The 17441-nt window shown below is 40.1% G+C and overlaps 1 protein-coding gene across 20 annotated transcripts in view; it reads right to left on the bottom strand.

Moving 5' to 3' along the window:
* FOXN3 (forkhead box N3) overlaps positions 1 to 17441 on the bottom strand; it is a 307996-nt gene that overhangs the window by 94608 nt on the left and 195947 nt on the right. For all 20 annotated transcript variants that reach the window (XM_027818310.3, XM_043550123.1, XM_043550130.1 and 17 more), the window contains one exon: positions 3394 to 3458. In XM_027818310.3, coding sequence (XP_027674111.1) covers positions 3394 to 3458 — 65 coding nt within the window. The remainder of the gene's footprint in view (positions 1 to 3393; positions 3459 to 17441) is intronic.

Genomic DNA, 17441 nt, shown 5'->3' on the forward strand with positions numbered 1-17441 from the left:
GCAAGTTTGTCACGGAGGTTGCAAAAATTACAGATTCTGCGACTTTCTGCAACCTCTGTGAAATTCCGCAGCTGCAGCGGCCAGTGTGGCTGACCCCAGGGCTGCCTGAGCAACTAGTCCTGGGGCCAGCTACTCAGGCAGCTGCACTGACCACTGCTGGAGCCACCCCAGGGCCAGCCACACTAGCTGCTGCTGGAGCCACCCCCCCAGCCAGCCCGGGGGGCACCTGCACCGGCCGCTGCTCATCAGCCCCAGGCAGCTGGCCCTGGGGGCCCCCAGAGCAGCAGCTGATGGGGCTGGCCCCGAGGGGCCCCCCAGTGCAACGGCACCCCGGGGCAACTCAGATTTAGTCATGGGCATTTTTAGTAAAAGTTATGGATGGGTCACAGGCTGGGAATTTCTCTTTATTGCCCATGACTTTTACTAAAAATACCCATGACTAAATCTGAGTTGCCCCGGGGTGCTGTTGCACTGGGGGGCCCCCCCGGGGCCAGCCCCATCAGCTGCTGTATTGGAGTACTATGACCACAGTACTCCAATACAGTGGGGGAAAAGGCAGATTTTTAAGGAGTGGCTGGGGAAGGGCCTTGTATAACAGGAAAAATAAAGTTCATTCTTTCATTTTCTTTGGCCCCAGGTTGAAGGGCAAAGTCAGGAACCAGATAATGCAGAGCTCCGCAAAGAAGAAACTGATGCAGCCATCTTATGCCCAGGGAAGTTAAATTGAGAAGGGACACCTCATATCAATTTTGGGAGATTAAATAAGGCTCTTGGACAAGGTGCAAGGAAGAAAGCCAGAACAGGATTAATCCTCTGTTCTTTTTACATCAAAGACATAATGATTATGGGACAACCACACTTAATTTCAACTAGTTATTTCTTCTTCTTTCCCTATTTAATGTCTGCAGATAACAGGTTTCCCAGTCACCATTTTCCCTTGGGAGACTTTAGAAGGGTTAAAATTGCTTTGCCAAATAACTGAAATAAAACACGGATGGAAACAGGGAGAGGTGTCAGTCTCTCTCAGCTAAGAGGAGCTAGTAACACAGTGGACTTATCCTCTCGTTAGCCCCCCCGAAACCAAGGGCACTTTCCTTTAATAGTGCAAATGAAACGGAGTGTGTGCAGTAACTAACAAGTTTTGTTTACTAAATTTTGGGGGCAGTCATTTTAGACTACCCTCTGTAATACCGAATGAACATTCTCTCCATATTTAACTAGATGCTTATCATGAAAGGTATTTTAAAAACCCTTCCTGTTATCTTACTTTTCCCCAATTAAAAGTTTGCTTCCTTGGAAACAGAAGCATAGGCAGAAACTAGCAGTTGAGTTAATTTCACATGTGAACGTCTGGTTCTCCTGTTTCCAAGAAAATGGATAGGGATTGGCAGAGTAAGAGGTTTAAAATGCTATCTGGTCGCAGGGCTTCACTGTGGCCTCTCTTTTCCTCATCTGACATCCCCCTCCACCCACCTTCCCCATTTACACCAAAATTAGACTTGAATGATGACCTGTAGCAGCAGCTGCTGCAATATTTTACACAGCTATAAGCACCATTTTTAAAAATAAAGCCAGAGATTTGAAGGAATTTTTGACTCTCGTCTACAGTATTTCAAATTGGAGCATGAAGTATGAAGGGAAATGTCTCAGACAGACGCTCTGGGTCCGCCCCCCATTCTGGAGTGGGGTCATGGGTTTAGGACAGAATATTGGCTAACTTGTTCCATTTGATGTGGCTATGCTCAATACTAGCCCAACCGAAAGCTTTGCTCGTCAATCAGTTACTCAATAGGCAGTTGCCTGGTTCTGTAATGAGAAAATATCTGCTGGCATCTCTGCGGAGGTGTGGGGAATAAAAAATGGCTATAGTGACTTCATAAACATCTTGTAATATAAGAAAAGGGAGGTCAACATTTGTGCCATTCAAACTTGACATATCTCTCATTTTCTAAGGTAACAATAGAAAAAATGGTATTAAGGATACATCTAAACATCTTACTCAATCACAGACAAGCCCTGAATGAGGGAAGCAGAAACTTTTCTGACATATTAGACTCCCCCCGACCAGTCCTTCCAATATGGTCTTGTGACTATGAAGACATCAAATCCATATTGTCCTTACAAAAAAGGAAAAGGATCCAATTTCTGTAGGCTGTACTGTCTCCTAGAAGTAAAGAACAGCCTGAACCTTCTAATGAAATACATCAGAACACACTATAACAAAGACACTAGGAAAAAATGAAGATGCAAGGCTTTAGAAATATGCAGAAAACTGTCTCAAAAATATTCTACGTTGAACTGCAGTAGTTTGATTACCCTGTGGGGAGGAGAGCAGCCACATTCACTCCCTTCTATTTTGTGACTATGTTTGTATATATAATTATGGGTATGGCCTCATGTGAGCCATTGACCTCAATGTTAAATCCCCTCTTGATCTCTGGGACAAGGTAGGGTAGGAGTACCTTCATTTATAATGGAAGCTACCTGCATAAAACTTTCAAGCATTGAGGAATAAGATCCCAAAATTGATACATTTCACAGGCTGATCTCAATACAAAAGTTAAAACTTGTTTGCCCCAGAACATAAAAGTCTTATGAAAAGTCTGCAAGTTATTTCCACAAATAAACTGACATAATTTTGAGACAGAGTTTTCTTGTAATGTTCTCAAGAAACATTAATTATGAGGGAAGTTATACATACACAGCAGCAAAGACAAAAATACTCTTTCTGAAGAATGAAAATCTAATAGAACTCTCTGAAAACCTTCCCCTAACACCTATTAAACTCCCCAAACTACGTAGTTTTAGTTCACATTGTACGTCACACTGAAATAAAAACAAAAATAATTCCAAAGTCCTATACAAATATAAAGAAGAATAAACACACTTTTACTTGAGAGGTTTTCTTTGATACAAATCCTCTAATTATTTTCCCCACTGTGGTGCTGACACATGGCCACCTGAAGAGACATCTTGGCATCAGCACAATTAGAGAAGGCATGCTAGGAAGTAAAAGAAAGTCTCTCTCTCTCTCTTTCAGGGAAGAATTTTGCTTCATCAACATAGTTTAAATTGTTCCTAGGACATTTTCTGCTGTGTACTCTCAATTTCACTCAAGAAAAAATTGTTATAATTTACAATAAGCAAATCAATCTGAGGAAGGAGAAAGTAGCAATTTTCACAGTCAGTATCACTTCTGGGTAATAATTTGCTATTTTCATGAAACCAGGATTTAAAGAAAGCTGAAATAAAAGGAATCAGGTACAATGCAAATAAAACCACAAAGTCACTTTGAACTTCTTCCCCAAAAAGAATATTATGAAAATTATGATCACTTGAAAATACGTTAATAAGAATAATTACTCAGGAGATGCATATATATCTATGACCTACCTTGTAGAAGGGCTCCATTTCTCTTGAAAAAGGTGCTTCCTGGCCAAATGGGTGGACCTGATGTGCTAAAGGTAACAAGAAATAAGTGTAAAGAAAATCTCATGTACATTTAGTAATTTACAAGTTACTATTTTATTGACGTCCTCTCCTTTTAATGTGGTATCAACTTTGTCATGTTTTGACTGACTTTAAAACAGGACCCAACATTCTCGTTATTTGATAAGTTGATTTAAGATTCACATTCGATTCACAAAAAAAAAATTCCTCAGTCTAACCCTCCAGCCTCACACTCACCCACATACTAATTTAGAGAAAGAAAGGCAGCATGGAGAAAAGAAAAAAAAGGTCACAAAAAATATTTACTGAATTCACAATGCAAAAAATATCCATTGGGTTTTTTAAAATGCATCTACTACTGGAAAACAATATACTTTACAGCCAAGCATTTAGTCCGAACAACCCACTTTCCCAGTTTAAAAGCAGTAGTATAAAAAAGGCTTTGGTAATTACTGTACTGTTTCTGTATTTCATAGGAATATTACTTCCATGAAGAATGCCATGCATCCAGTGACATCTCATTGTGTCATCATTAATAATCACATTAATAAGAATATAACTTCAACTGATATGGACAGTAAGTTTAAAAGGCTGGACAAGAGCCATGATTTTACAAGACACTTATTTTATTGGTCATTATTTATTACGTGGGTTGAGGTAATGAATAGGGCTCCAGTTATGGACCAGGACTCCACCGTGCAAGGCACTGTACAAACATAGAACAAAAAAGGGGCCTGCCCTGAGGAGCTTACAATCTAAGCATAGACAGCAGTGGATTCTAACAGATGGGGAAGCACTAGGAAACAGGGAGACAATAGGCTGTGATATTGACACAGCAGTAGCCTAACAGTGAAGTTTTTGGTAGACAATTTTAAGGAGGGATTATGGATAATGAAGGTAGATAATGAATTTGCTTTGCAAATATTTATGGGGAGCTCCTTGCAAGCGCGAGGGCCAGCAACGGAGAAAGCACAAAGATCCAAGTTTGAAAATTAAACAAGTTGGCAATGAAGGCTGGCATCATTTTCAGAGTGGAGGCAGGAGTCAACATCTTAACAGCCTACAACAGATGACAGATCAGGCAGATGTAAGCAGCCAAGAGTCTCGAAAGTGAAGACAAGTACTTTGTGTTTGACAACGGAGAGAAAGGGGAGACAGTGAAGAGATACACGAAGAGGGGTGAACATGGTCAAAGCAATGAGATAGGGAAATGATCTTTGCAGCAGTGTACCGAGTGCATATAAGCTGGGCAAGATTGCATTTCTTAAGTTAAGAGATGAGGAGGTTGCTGTAGCTGAGATGAGGAGGACTTGGAGACAGGTGTAAATCATATGACAAGCTGCTACAGTGGGTCTCGCTATCATCTGGTTGAGCAAGACTATTTCACACAGATTTGTGTTTAGCTGGAGGATTTAAAAAGAAATTGCGTGAAGTGCTGACTCAGAACTTGTGGTGCTTCTATAGCTGCCCTACCAACATTTGAGATTTTTTTTCCCCGCCACCAAACTTTAGTTTGTTAGAGCCTTAAACAGGTCAAGAATACTAGCGTCCTAATGCATTGTGATCTCTAAACAATCTGTTAAACTGTATCTAATTATTCCACATAGAACACTACCTACATAACTAACAGCAGCTTCAGCACACAGGGTACTTCATGAGAAACGAATAGGATCTATGACAAGAGTTCCAGCCAAAGAGTTTAAGGAAATAACAGATCTGCAGGCAGGTCAACTCAGACTTTCAGCTTTCTGAGATAGAAAAATAGAGTATTATGCAGCTTAGCGTGTGGAGGTATTTTGGAAGAGTCTTTAAAAAAAACAAAAACAGATCCTGTGTGAACATTAAAAAGCCACTGCACTTTAGTAACAGTAGGGCGTTACTCTATTTGCCAGATATTCCCCTCTCTCCATAGCTGTGCAGGGTGATTTGTGCAGGTTGGTGCCTGCAAAAGACACCTGTATGCAGTGATGCTTAATTAGTTGTAGGTACTTGGGAAACCTTCAGTACGAAAAGGCACTAAATACAACATAAGCTTTTATTATAAACTAGAAATCTCAGGTATGTTGATAGAGCTTAGGCATGGAAAGCATTTTAAAGCACAAACTCTAGGGGGAAAATATCTTTAAAACAAAAAAATACATTGTAGCATTCTGGAGGGAAGAAGAAAAAAAGATGTGTTAAAGGATCTTTATTATAAAATCATTATATGAGCTGCAAGAAAGTGCACTGAAGCTTTAAAAAAAAAACCTAAATAAAAAAACCAAAAACCCAAAACAAAAAACAATCCAGAATTATATATTTACTACACTGTAAACTCATCTTGAAACAAGCACATTGGAAGCATAAATTACTAGGATACAAAGAAGTCCCCTAGATGCAAATCCAAACACAAAATTAAAAAAACAAAAACAGATACTTTTCAGGAAGATTAAGATATAGCAACTTCTGCTATATCAGTTAACAATCCACCCCCATCTCCTCCATCTTTGGATGCATGGTCTAAAGAAAGCAACACAGCATTTCTGTTCATTACTTTTTTCCTCCCTCTTTGTTTGACTACTACTGCAGAAAATTCAGTGAAATAGAAAACAGATGCCTTTTGTTACATTTGCCCCATTAGCAAGGTTCTGATAAAATGCCATGAATAAAAAACATGCTGCTTTTCAAAAAAATTATTCTGCAGAGACTTTTGTGCTAACATATACATGCTTCACTGAGTGACTCACTTAAATAAAGTATTAATATAGGGTCTGTAAAAGAATTCAAGTCAATAACCTAGGAATACAAACTTTTTATAGCACAGGAGAGAATTAACCAAAATAGTATTACAGAATCATTGTTACCAGTGTGAAAATAATGTATATGCATATGCATGTACATGTCCAAACACAGATGGATCATGCATGTATACGCACCTACTTACCTACAGGTGAATGACTAGCAACATCCTTGCTGTACACCTCCTTACCTTACAAATCAGGGCACTGATGCTTCAAGGTGTTGGACACTATGAATTCACATGGAGGTAAATGACAGGACCTTGTAGGACTGGACCCTAAGTTTATAGGGCCTCACTGAGTCCAGAATCATCTTTGGGGCTGGCACATGGCAAAGTTGCAAAATGATAAGGCAAATATGCTGCACAAACTTGTCCTGGACAGTGGGCTGAACATGAGATTCCCAGCCTTATGTAAAAGGTTCCCATGTAGAATTCAGTAGAATCCTGAAGTGAAGTTTTAATGAAATTTTCTCACAACCAGACTATTAGAGTAACTTGGGAATTGGAAGGGGGAGCAGAAGAGATATTAACTTATATTTTTGACTAGACATAATGTCTACGATGTAGGAAACAGAAAGCAATGATGGATTTACCTTGTATTTTCCTGAAACTGAAAAAGCCCAGAGACTCGCATGAAAACCCAATCTGAGCCAACCTGAGCCCACTGAGATTGAGAAAATTGAGTGCAGATCTCCAGGGAAGAAATTTGGAAATTCAAATGTGTAAGCAGCGTGCCACAGAGAGTGAGACAGATCAAGATTTTCAATAATAAGCCTCAGTGTTTGCAGAACAGTGCTCCCGTTTAACTAAAACTGGTAACTGATGGATAAATTAGCTTCCAGTTCCCAAACTCTTACACACAAAGTCTCAGGTGGTATTAACTGTTAAAATTTAGTTCAATTTGAGAAACGAGAGTTAAACAGTCTCTCAGTTTTAAAGTATTCAGTGTTTGCTTCCTCCCTGTTTCTGATGACATCAACTTTTGGAAAAGCTCATGCTACACATACCACCTATGATAAAAACACCTTTTGGGTCATCCAGAGTATTTTTGGGCTACATTCAGTTGTCTAAATAATTTGTAAACTACTTCAGGAAGAGACTACTTAGCTTTCCGTTTTCTACAACAGTGAACACAAAATAATAATATACATGCCATAGAGTATATAAAAAGTAGTAATTTCTGACCAGCATATCCTGGTAATAATAATGCTATTTTTATACCACCTATTAAGATTTTTTTTTTTTTTTTTTAAACGTGTTCAACAGGAGTGAGATCCAGTTGCTTAGATTCTCCTTGAATAAATCCTCTTCTGGCTACTAGAAATACTGAACTTTTAAGCAAAAGAATACCGTATTACCATTTAGTGTGAGGTCCACTTCAAATGTGACTTAGTGTTCAGAAACTAGAAACTGATCCATAAAGAAAGCAACAGCTATTTTAAAGTTGCTATGATTTAAAGCCATAAAACACCCTTCACTATCTTATTATTTTAAAAGTTTACAGTTTAATGGATCTGTGAAAGGACAGGCTTTAAGATTGTCTTATTTAGAACATTCTGCAACCATACCATTCTACAGCATTCAGTATCAGGTTCTTCTTCAGTGTCACAAAAGTGTTTTAATGCTGTGCTCTAAAGACAGCAGAATATAAATTAACATTAGTCAGAAATACAAACTGTGAAGTGGAAATACACAATACTTGCGGAGCTAACTAAAATAAGAGTTTGGATAGAACAACAAACATTGTAGCTGGGAAACAACTCCGAGGTTCTAAGAACTTCTGGCCTAATGCAGATTTGCTATATGTAGTCAGTATTAAACTATCACTAAAAGGTCTAATCCAGGGATCAGCAACCTTTCGCACATGGCCCGTCAGGGAAAGTCTCTGGCGGGCCAGGACGGTTTGTTTACCTGCAGAGTCTGCAGGTTTGGCTGATCGTGGCTCCCACTGGCTGCGGTTCGCCGTCCCAGGCCAATGGGGGCTGTGGGAAGCGGTGCGGGCCGAGGGATGTGCTCGCTGCAGCCCCCATTGGCCTGGGACGGTGAACCGCAGCCAGTGGGAGCCGTGATCGGCCGAACCTGTGGACACTGTAGGTACACAAACTGTCCTGGCCTGCCAGTGGCTTTCCCTGATGGGCTGCATGCCAAAGGTTGCTGATCCCTGGTCTAATCAAAGTAACTGTCCCAGTAGTAGATATAAATGTAGTTTTGACTGGTTGTTTTTGGCTTTAATGACACAAGATTTTAAAATGTAATCAAGGTTTGTCATCTGAAGCATGACAACAATATACTGGACCATGGATAAGAACAGATTGCATCTGAGAAAATATATAGAAGCATAAACAGTCTTCTTGTTGCAGGACAATCATTCTATTACCTGCATTTTGTGCAAGATAAACTGAAGATTCAATCTTACTCTCAACCATAGGGGTACCCACCATTGTGTACACTGTAATGGCAGTTAATCCAAAATGCATGCTAACAGTGGCAGATTTCACAACTATATGGGGTGCAGGCCCATGCATTTAAATTCACGATGAATCCCTCTGAATCCGGTCAGTCATTCTAACTATGGTATGTATGTAAGCTCCTATCAGTAGAACACTGCATGGTTAGGAAAATCTTCATCCATCCAGTAAGCTATCAAAAATGCTCAACAATAAATGACTGAGTGAAGTCATGTCAATGGCATTTTTCTGTCTGTACAATAACTTTTGAAGATCCAGGGGTATCAATGGGAAGAACCCTACTGATTTTGGTGACAACTGGAAAAGCCCAATTTCCACTGAATCAGATGATTGGCTGATTTACCTCTCATGTCATAATCTCACTAGGGAGCTTCTGGGAATTGAAGAGAGGGACACACAAGGTTTGGGGCAAAGCTGCCTAGAAATCTGTCTGATAGGATGTTGTGGGGTGGGGAGGTTGAAGTCAGGAAAAGTTGATTCATACAAATCTAAAACATCCTGCAGGAAAGTGTCAATTTTAACAAATGTTTTTGCTGGAAACACGGCAGGCTGGCCCGCCCAGCAGGCAACCAACCAGGAGCTCCTGGTGTGTGAAGGGAGGTTGGCCCACAGAAGCAATGAAAAGTGTGACCCTGTAGTTGAATTATTTCTATCAAAAGGTATAGATCACCGATTTACAAGATCTTAAAAAGTGTATAGGCTGCAAGAGACTTACAACAAGGAAATAAAACTCCTTTGTCTGCTGGAATTTACATTAGTGCAAAGAGCCTGCATTTCTTACAGCCAAACAAAAGAGTAAGACATAACTCCTCTTTCAAAGTTGCAGTATTTTACATTTATGCCAAAACTCCAGCCGGCCTCCTTTTCAGAAAGGCCTGATTAAACAGTTTTCTCAAATTCAAACAAAACCAGTTGTATGGGTCCAAACACAAGAGTTAAGGTATGATGTGAATGGAGAGGGGGAAGGTACTAAATATGGGGCCAACAATGATTATATTACTAAAAATATACCTTGAGGAAATGGGGGGAGGGGAAGAAAAAACAAAACAAAAAAACCCCCAGAGAATATAGTTTAAACTCCTTTTGAAGTAGGGAGTTATTAACAGAGACAAAATGTCAAGGGGAAAGGAGTTCTATGCCCCATGGCTAGCCACAGCAAGTGGCAGGGTCCCTAAAAGGTGGGTAGTGACAGAGCAGATACTAGTCAAAATGAAGCTCTGAAAGGAGACTTAAATACAGCCTACACTGGTAAAGGCTCTAAAGATCAACAGCATCAGCTGTAAGCCAACACACTGCTTTATACGCACTGAATGTAAAGAACATGGGACAGGAATAATATGACCACAATTGTTTAGTTTTAGCTACTAGAAAGCATTTTATCTTTAAAGTCAGAAATTGTTACAAGAGAATACCACCTTATATTTACAGGTTTCAGAGTAGCAGCTGTGTTAGTCTGTATTCGCAAAAAGAACAGGAGTACTTGTGGCATCTTAGAGACTAACAAATTTATTTGAGCATAAGCTTTTGTGAGCTTGATGAAGTGAGCTGTAGCTCACGAAAGCTTATGCTCAAATAAATTTGTTAGTCTCTAAGTACTCCACCAGTACTCCTTTTCTTTTCACCTTATATTTGTACTCATTTAAAATCTCTCTTTGTGATTAAATAAACTTGTTTTATTATTAATCTACACTAATCCAATGTTGAGAAACTGTTATATATTGACCCTTTACAGGGGCAATGGACCTTTAATATCTGAACTATCCAGGAAAGGGTGGGACAGTGCAGAACAAATGTTTCTTGGGAAAATTTGGGATTGGGAGTATGTTGAGGTCACCTTACTGGTAGTAAGCAAGGCTGGTGGAAGCCAGAGTGTGGCTGGTGTGTTGCTGACAGGCTGCAGATATACACAGATGCTCAGGGTGTGCCCTACATGCTGTCAGGTTGTTTGTGAGCGGCCCTATTTGGGAGCTACAACAGCAAAGCACTGGGAGGCACCCAAGACACACAATCCCTCACTGATCTGGACTGCACCTCAGAATGTAACACCATCACACCCTGATCTAAAGCCAGCAGTGGAATTACAGTCCGCTCTAAAGGAAGGCTCAGGTATCATTGGTTACAAGTGAAAATGGAGATTAATAATCACTGCCCTTTTTTTTCTTGGAGAGATTTAGGACTGGAGGGTAATTGGCAAGCACTCCAGTATCAAGATTTGGTAAGGATGTGGCATACCCCAGTATTTTCCCAAGTTTGCCTTTCTTGTGCTCAGAGTTATGGATTTTATGTACTATGGAAATTCAAAGCTGTGGAGATTCTCCGCAAGCTGCACTTGTGCAGGGAAGGGGAGACTGGTTATTCAGAAAAAGGAGGATGCTGATACTGGCTTGTTTCACATTCTCCTGCTGCTTCAGAGAAATGGCTTGTGCAGTTGGGTTGAGAAAAGCAAAACATTTCAGCCAACTCTTTTCTCTAATATACCTCCTGCATACAGTCATGGAAGAGGCACTTCCTCTATTGTTGATGGCCTCAGTGCCATTGGTAGTTCCTCTGCCACCTTTTAATTTGCCCTCGCCTATTCATTTGAACAGGCACCCAAGGCAAACTTTCCCACTGCACTGGCTGTCTGCAAGGCTGAACAGATCCCAAAGGGAAGTCAACAGTGACACTTTGTTATAGGTGGTGGTGAAGTGGGAATTAGGAGGTGTCCTTTCTGACTGGATGGTTTTCGTTGCATGCAAGACATACGTTTTTTGCCCTCAACAACAAGTTGGAAGAGTGCAGAAGATTTGTTCAACTCTTGCTTTCTCTTGCAACTTGCAACTTTCTCTTGCAACTCTCTTCAGGTGTCTGGGGTAACTCACCACAGGAGGACATAGGTGCTGGAACTTGGGGTGCAGGGGGTGCTGCTGCACCCCCTGGCTTGAAGTGGTTTCCATCATATACAGGGTTTACAGTTTGGTGCAATGGCTCTCGGCCACTATACAAATTGTTCCTGCACCTCTGCAGGAAGAGTTACATTGTCCCACACATAAATCAGTGCGGAAAATTGAACCGTTTCATTTTTACTCACTGCTGGTAGGAAATCTATATTTCCTTTATTAAAAAAAAGTCTAAAGAACTGAAGCTTAGAGAATCATTGTGGTGGCTGTGGCAAATGAGCCTAGTACCAAACTAATGACTGACAGGTCTGGTTCTGGCCCCAAAACTAGAACTGAATATCCACAATGCGAGGTTTGGGCAACATGGGAACAATGGAGAAATGACAGTTTATAGTTAAATACTTAAAAATTTCAGTTCTCTTTGCAGTTCCTACCCCAATGGGAGGTGCTTCCTACCATCTGAGCATAAATAGGCCTGTTCTGATAAAATGAGTGCTGTTTAACCAAAGATAGAAGGGAGGAGTAAAGAGATGGAGGCACAAGCGTAATTTGGGTTTGAACTAATTCTGTTAGAATTGTTCAGAAACAGTTGTGTGTCAAATCAAGCTCTTGCAACTCAAGTGACTCTCTGATCTAACATTTAGAGAAATGAGTTCCCTTATGCCTAACAACTTCATTTATCCAAACCATGTGTTGCACACATGTCTTCAGTATATTCAGAATTAAGTTTCAGTTATTATTTTCAGATAAGTACAGTTTTATTCAAAAAGCAACTTAAACATTCAGCACATGACCAAAACCACCCCCTGTAGTGGAAAGGGCACTTGATTTAATCCACTTTAGCGATTTGCCCATTATTAGAGTTTTTATTATTTTTAAAATGCCCCATGAAATGATGCAAAGTGATCTTGTTGCAATGTGAGTTGAAAATTCATTTATATTTACTATATTACTTTTGGGTATTTATACTGTTTGAGTGTGCTTCCATATACAAGGTGATTTAATCACCTTACAGCTCCCCTACAAAATCTTGTGAAAGCAACACTATAGGCGATATCATTAAATCTACAAGGAATGCTTGTAGGGAACTGCAGGTTCAGAAACTTTGCTGAGAGTTTTCTACTAATGCGTCCCTTTGGGAGTGGGGTGGGTAGGGACACATGTAAAACCCTGTGGAGGAGCCTACCCCAACAGTGCTCCCTGGCTCCCCTTTGTGGCTGAAACTCTGCTCCCCCACCCATGCAAAATCCCCTCTTGGGGCAGGGCAGAGGATCCAAACACAGAGTAGTAAATGCTCAAGGAGCAGTATTCATTTTAGCAAGTACCACCAGCTCCTACCAAAAGTGGCCAATACCTTGCTCCGAATCCTTTTAGTGCACTAAATCCTGCCCCACCTCAGCCACAGAGCTATGACCCAGCAGAGTTAAAATGGAGTTACCACTTCCTCCTTTCAGGGAGGGGATGGAGCTCCTTAACTCTTCTTTGTTCCCCTCCATTCCTCATAGCACAGGGAACACAGAACCTTCTATTACCGTTCTGCATTAATTTTGCTACATTCAACTTTACTGCCATTACTGGACTAGAACGAACTAGGCTATAGTACAAAAAGGGGTTAATATGCTATAAATCCAGTGATACACTGTGGTTATATTAAAGAATTTATCACCCACATTATACTTTTCGAGCCATACAGCAGCTTTTATATACTGCTGTACTCGACTCAGACACACGGTCTGTTAACAAGACAAGAATTTACAGTTCCTGCCAACAACTTTCTGGCGGTTAATATCACAATTAGCTATTACCTAGCCACATTCAAGCAAGCTTCCTCCCACATCAGGAATCCCCACCCCTCAACCCACTAAAACTAGGCTAATGAAAATACAGGAAAAATATTTTGAAAGTACATATTCTTAACATATTTCCCTGATTTTAATGAAAACTGATTACTTCAGAGATTTTTAACTACACAAAATCATTAGTCACCAGTCTCCAATTTTCCTGCAAGTGCCAAGGCATTATTTTCAGAGATTTATGACTTCACAGTAGCAATTTTTTTAATTTATAAAGATTAATGTAATATTATAGTAACGCTTCTCCTTCCCTTGTAGTTCCCCCTTTTATTGTCTCTGTATGACTCACTTGTTGTGGGACGTAGACTGTAAATCTTAGGACTGGGACTTTACTTGTTTCTCTGAAGGTGTTTAACACACTTTTGAAGGAAAAATAACAAAATGCTGATTTCTTGTGCATTCTAAATAAGTTTTGTATAAGATGACATGACTGCCACTGGGTTTAAGCCTAGACCTTGAATAAAGTTAAACACAAGAGGAGAAAGCAGGCTGTAAAGGTCTTCAAGGACAGACAACAAAATGTATTGAAAACAAAATGTATTTTGCTTTTTGAAGGACAAATGTAAATGTGAGCTGATCAGGCTATTGCACTCCCCAAAGACTGAATTGTGCATCTTCCCAGAGGAGCATTCTGAGGGCCGCCTATTCTTCCCATCACCATGTTCAAAACTTCAGAGCACAGGTCACCATTCTTCTAGTCCAGGAAAACTGGCCCAAGTTTCCTTTGGAACCCATCAAATAGTCTCTTGAGATAGCCCAAGGGAATCTCACCACTGGAGAGGTGCATGGCGCTCCCTTTTCCTTGGGATACTCTCTCTGTGGCCTCCAGCAAGATTCTGGCCCTTGCTACTGGCTGAAAATAGCTTTTTCAACACCAGTTGCAGAGGCAAAGCCTGTAAAAGGTAAGGCAATTGGTCTCTTATTCTTGTTTTGTTCTTTTTTAAAAGCTACAGCATTTTTATTTTTAAACTGACATCCCTATCTAGATGTTTGCATTTTGGACTAGATCTGTCAAACTAGTCACTTCTTTCTACTTTAAATACTACAGCATTTCTTTTGAGATCTTTGTTTTTCTAGGCTGAATATCAGAATAGAAAAAACCACCACATATATTTAGAAACTCATTGTGAGCCAAATATGCCACATTTTATAATTAAAAAGATTTTTCTCCAAGAGGAGTCATGTTCATTGAGTGCAGGAGTTTCTGGCTACCGGCCTCAAATTCTAATCCCAGTTTTACCACTAATTGAATATGTAGATTTTGGTCAAGTCCCTTCACCTCTGTGCCTCAATTTCCCCACTTGTAAAACAGGTATAATACTGACCTACCCTGCAGTGCAGCAGGGAAGGATAATTATTTGTTGGATAGTATTGTGAAAATAAAGCACTATGTGAGGGCTAAGTATTTTTTTTTTTAAAGTGTGTTTAGTTAAAGTTTACTTTATTTGTAGTATGCACTGTTCTCCCTCACTCCTATTATTATTTTGGAAGAAGACAACACATTGTGGGATACAAGAGTTACGTAATTTATTGTTGTGCTGCTTATATTTCTCTCAATTCTTAACACAGTCAAGGTCCTCTGTACAACTTAAATACTACATAGGGATTGCACAAGGCAGGAGAGAGGGTTTTGGGGGTGTTGCTGGGTTGAGAAGCTGTTCAGGGATGTCTGTGCACCACATAACTGATCTTTGTGCCAGCCTGTATAGGCAGAGAAGGTCACTTACAGGATGAAACAGGAGACAAGCTAAAGATCCCCGTTTATGGACATTACGGGTATGTCTACACTGCGATTAAAAAACCCTGGCTGGCCCATGCCAGCTGACTTGGGCTAAGGGGCTGTTTAATAGAGGCGTAGACCTGTGAGGTGGGAGGGTCCCAGAGCATGGGCTGCAGCCTGAGCCTGAACATCTACACCTCAGTTAAACAGCTCCTTAGCTTGAGTCAGCTGACACAGGCCAGCTGCGGGTGTTTAACTGCAGTGTAGACATACCCTATGGGCTTTAGTACCAATATGGAGGGGCTGCACACCATAAGCTAGGATAGCAGCTGCAGTGGCCTAGGTTACTGAGGGTGAGATGAATTTGATTTCCCTACATTCCATCCCTTTAGGAATGGGATATGCTCAGGCTTCCAGCAGGTGGAATGAATTTCACATGCCATGCAGTAATAAGGTAGTGTTGCTGTTTATGTCTTCTTTAAAAACACAATTCCCAGTAAATTGAATTACAGCAGCCTTATCTTACGATGTTAGGTAGAAGAAAAGCAGCTTTCCCAACAATCAACACTGCTTGGTACGCCTTCCATTTTCAACTCAGTATCACAACACTCCTGCTCTGACCATTAAAACTAGAAACAGACACACCTCTTGAGAGCTGTAGCTCTGCATGTTAATACCTAAGCAACTAAACCACAACAATAGTATATCTATCATTTAAGCATAATAAAATATGACCCCTGGTGAAACAGGCTACCGTGCCAAAATTAAGTTTGGATAAAGTCTGAAACAGACAAAGTCCATTTTCTACAGGATTTTCACGCAGTTCATTGGTAGAGAAACTTCTGTTTATATTTCAAAGACACGTGTTTTGCATTGTATCATGTTACATTGATATTGTGCATCGCCATGGTGACCAGTAATTTATATTATATGGGAGACTGGTCTATTTTCCTTCAAACAAAGCAAGAAAAATTGTCAGCATTAAGCCTCACAGTATCATCTGAAGAAACATTACTTTTAACTAAAGTGGATCTGATACAAAACCTAGAGTGTAACCATATGTCAGATCTTATAGACACAGCATGTTACCCCTGAACAAGAGCAAAAAGTTTCTGTTAGCTTGGAAAATACAAGATTAAAGTAGCTGTACTTTAACATGAGTGAGGTTAACAGCATGTATATTCCCAGTAAACAACAAATCTTTTTTTAAAAAGGCTACAGGAGCACAGAGAAAGCTCCATTCCATCCATGGAAATTCTCCCAATTCTTTTGATGTGGTGTGGCTGACACCTCACCAATTTACATACTAATGCAGCACCAAATAATAAAGTAGCTTACATTATACATGACATATACATATGTATTGATATAAAAGCAGTTGAGAGGGCCCACTGCTAGTGTTCATGTTAACTCCCCCTTTTTCAGCTGCTCAATCTTTCAAGTTCTTTTGGAGCTCACTGTTTCCATTCTTGGTCCACGTGCAGAGTATCTTTGCACTTGGAAACTTAACATGTGAACAAGCTCCACAGATCTGCATTCAGGATCTGAAGTTACCGGGTCAAATACCAAGTTGTTTAAATTACATGTAAGAAAACTACATTAGAAAGAAATTTAAGGTTGCACAGTCAAGCACTCAAAAGTTAAATTCTAATTTAAGGTTGCCTTGTGTAACTAACTCGGCCCTCTTGTGTGTATGCATTATAAAAGAGTTTTTAATTACATGATCAAATACTATTTATATCATTCAGTGCACAGGATGGACAGTGCTCAAAGACTGAAGGACATGTTCAATAATACTTCTTTTTATCCTCGCTATTCAGTGAAGTGGTACCAGGCTTCATTCATTGAACACCCTCTGAATCCTGCGCTGAATATGGAATTATTGCCTCAGGGGCTTTTCTACAGTGCTTTTCAACATACCAGAGTCTCAAACATCATTAATTTATCTTTACAACCTCCGCTACAAGATACAGTTTTACAGATGGGGAACTAAGGCACAGAGAGATTAAGGGCGAAATTTGCAGGAGTCTATGCTAATGCTGATGCCTCACTGATTGCACCATATTTGAAAGACCTTGGGACTGATTTTTCAGGACAGGAACTGCCTCATGCTATGTGTTTGTACAGAACCTCGCACAAAGCCACTTCAATCATAGCTGGGACCTTTAGACACTACAGGAATACAAATAATGTAAGGTTCTATAAAATTATTGGTTTAGGTCCAAAGGATTGAACAGTCATCAAGTGATAGCAATTAAAAGTGGGATATCAGTAGTGACTGGAGAAGGTTGA

This window comes from Chelonia mydas, chromosome 6 (genome assembly GCF_015237465.2).
Source record: "Chelonia mydas isolate rCheMyd1 chromosome 6, rCheMyd1.pri.v2, whole genome shotgun sequence".
Lineage (NCBI taxonomy): Eukaryota > Metazoa > Chordata > Testudines > Cheloniidae > Chelonia > Chelonia mydas.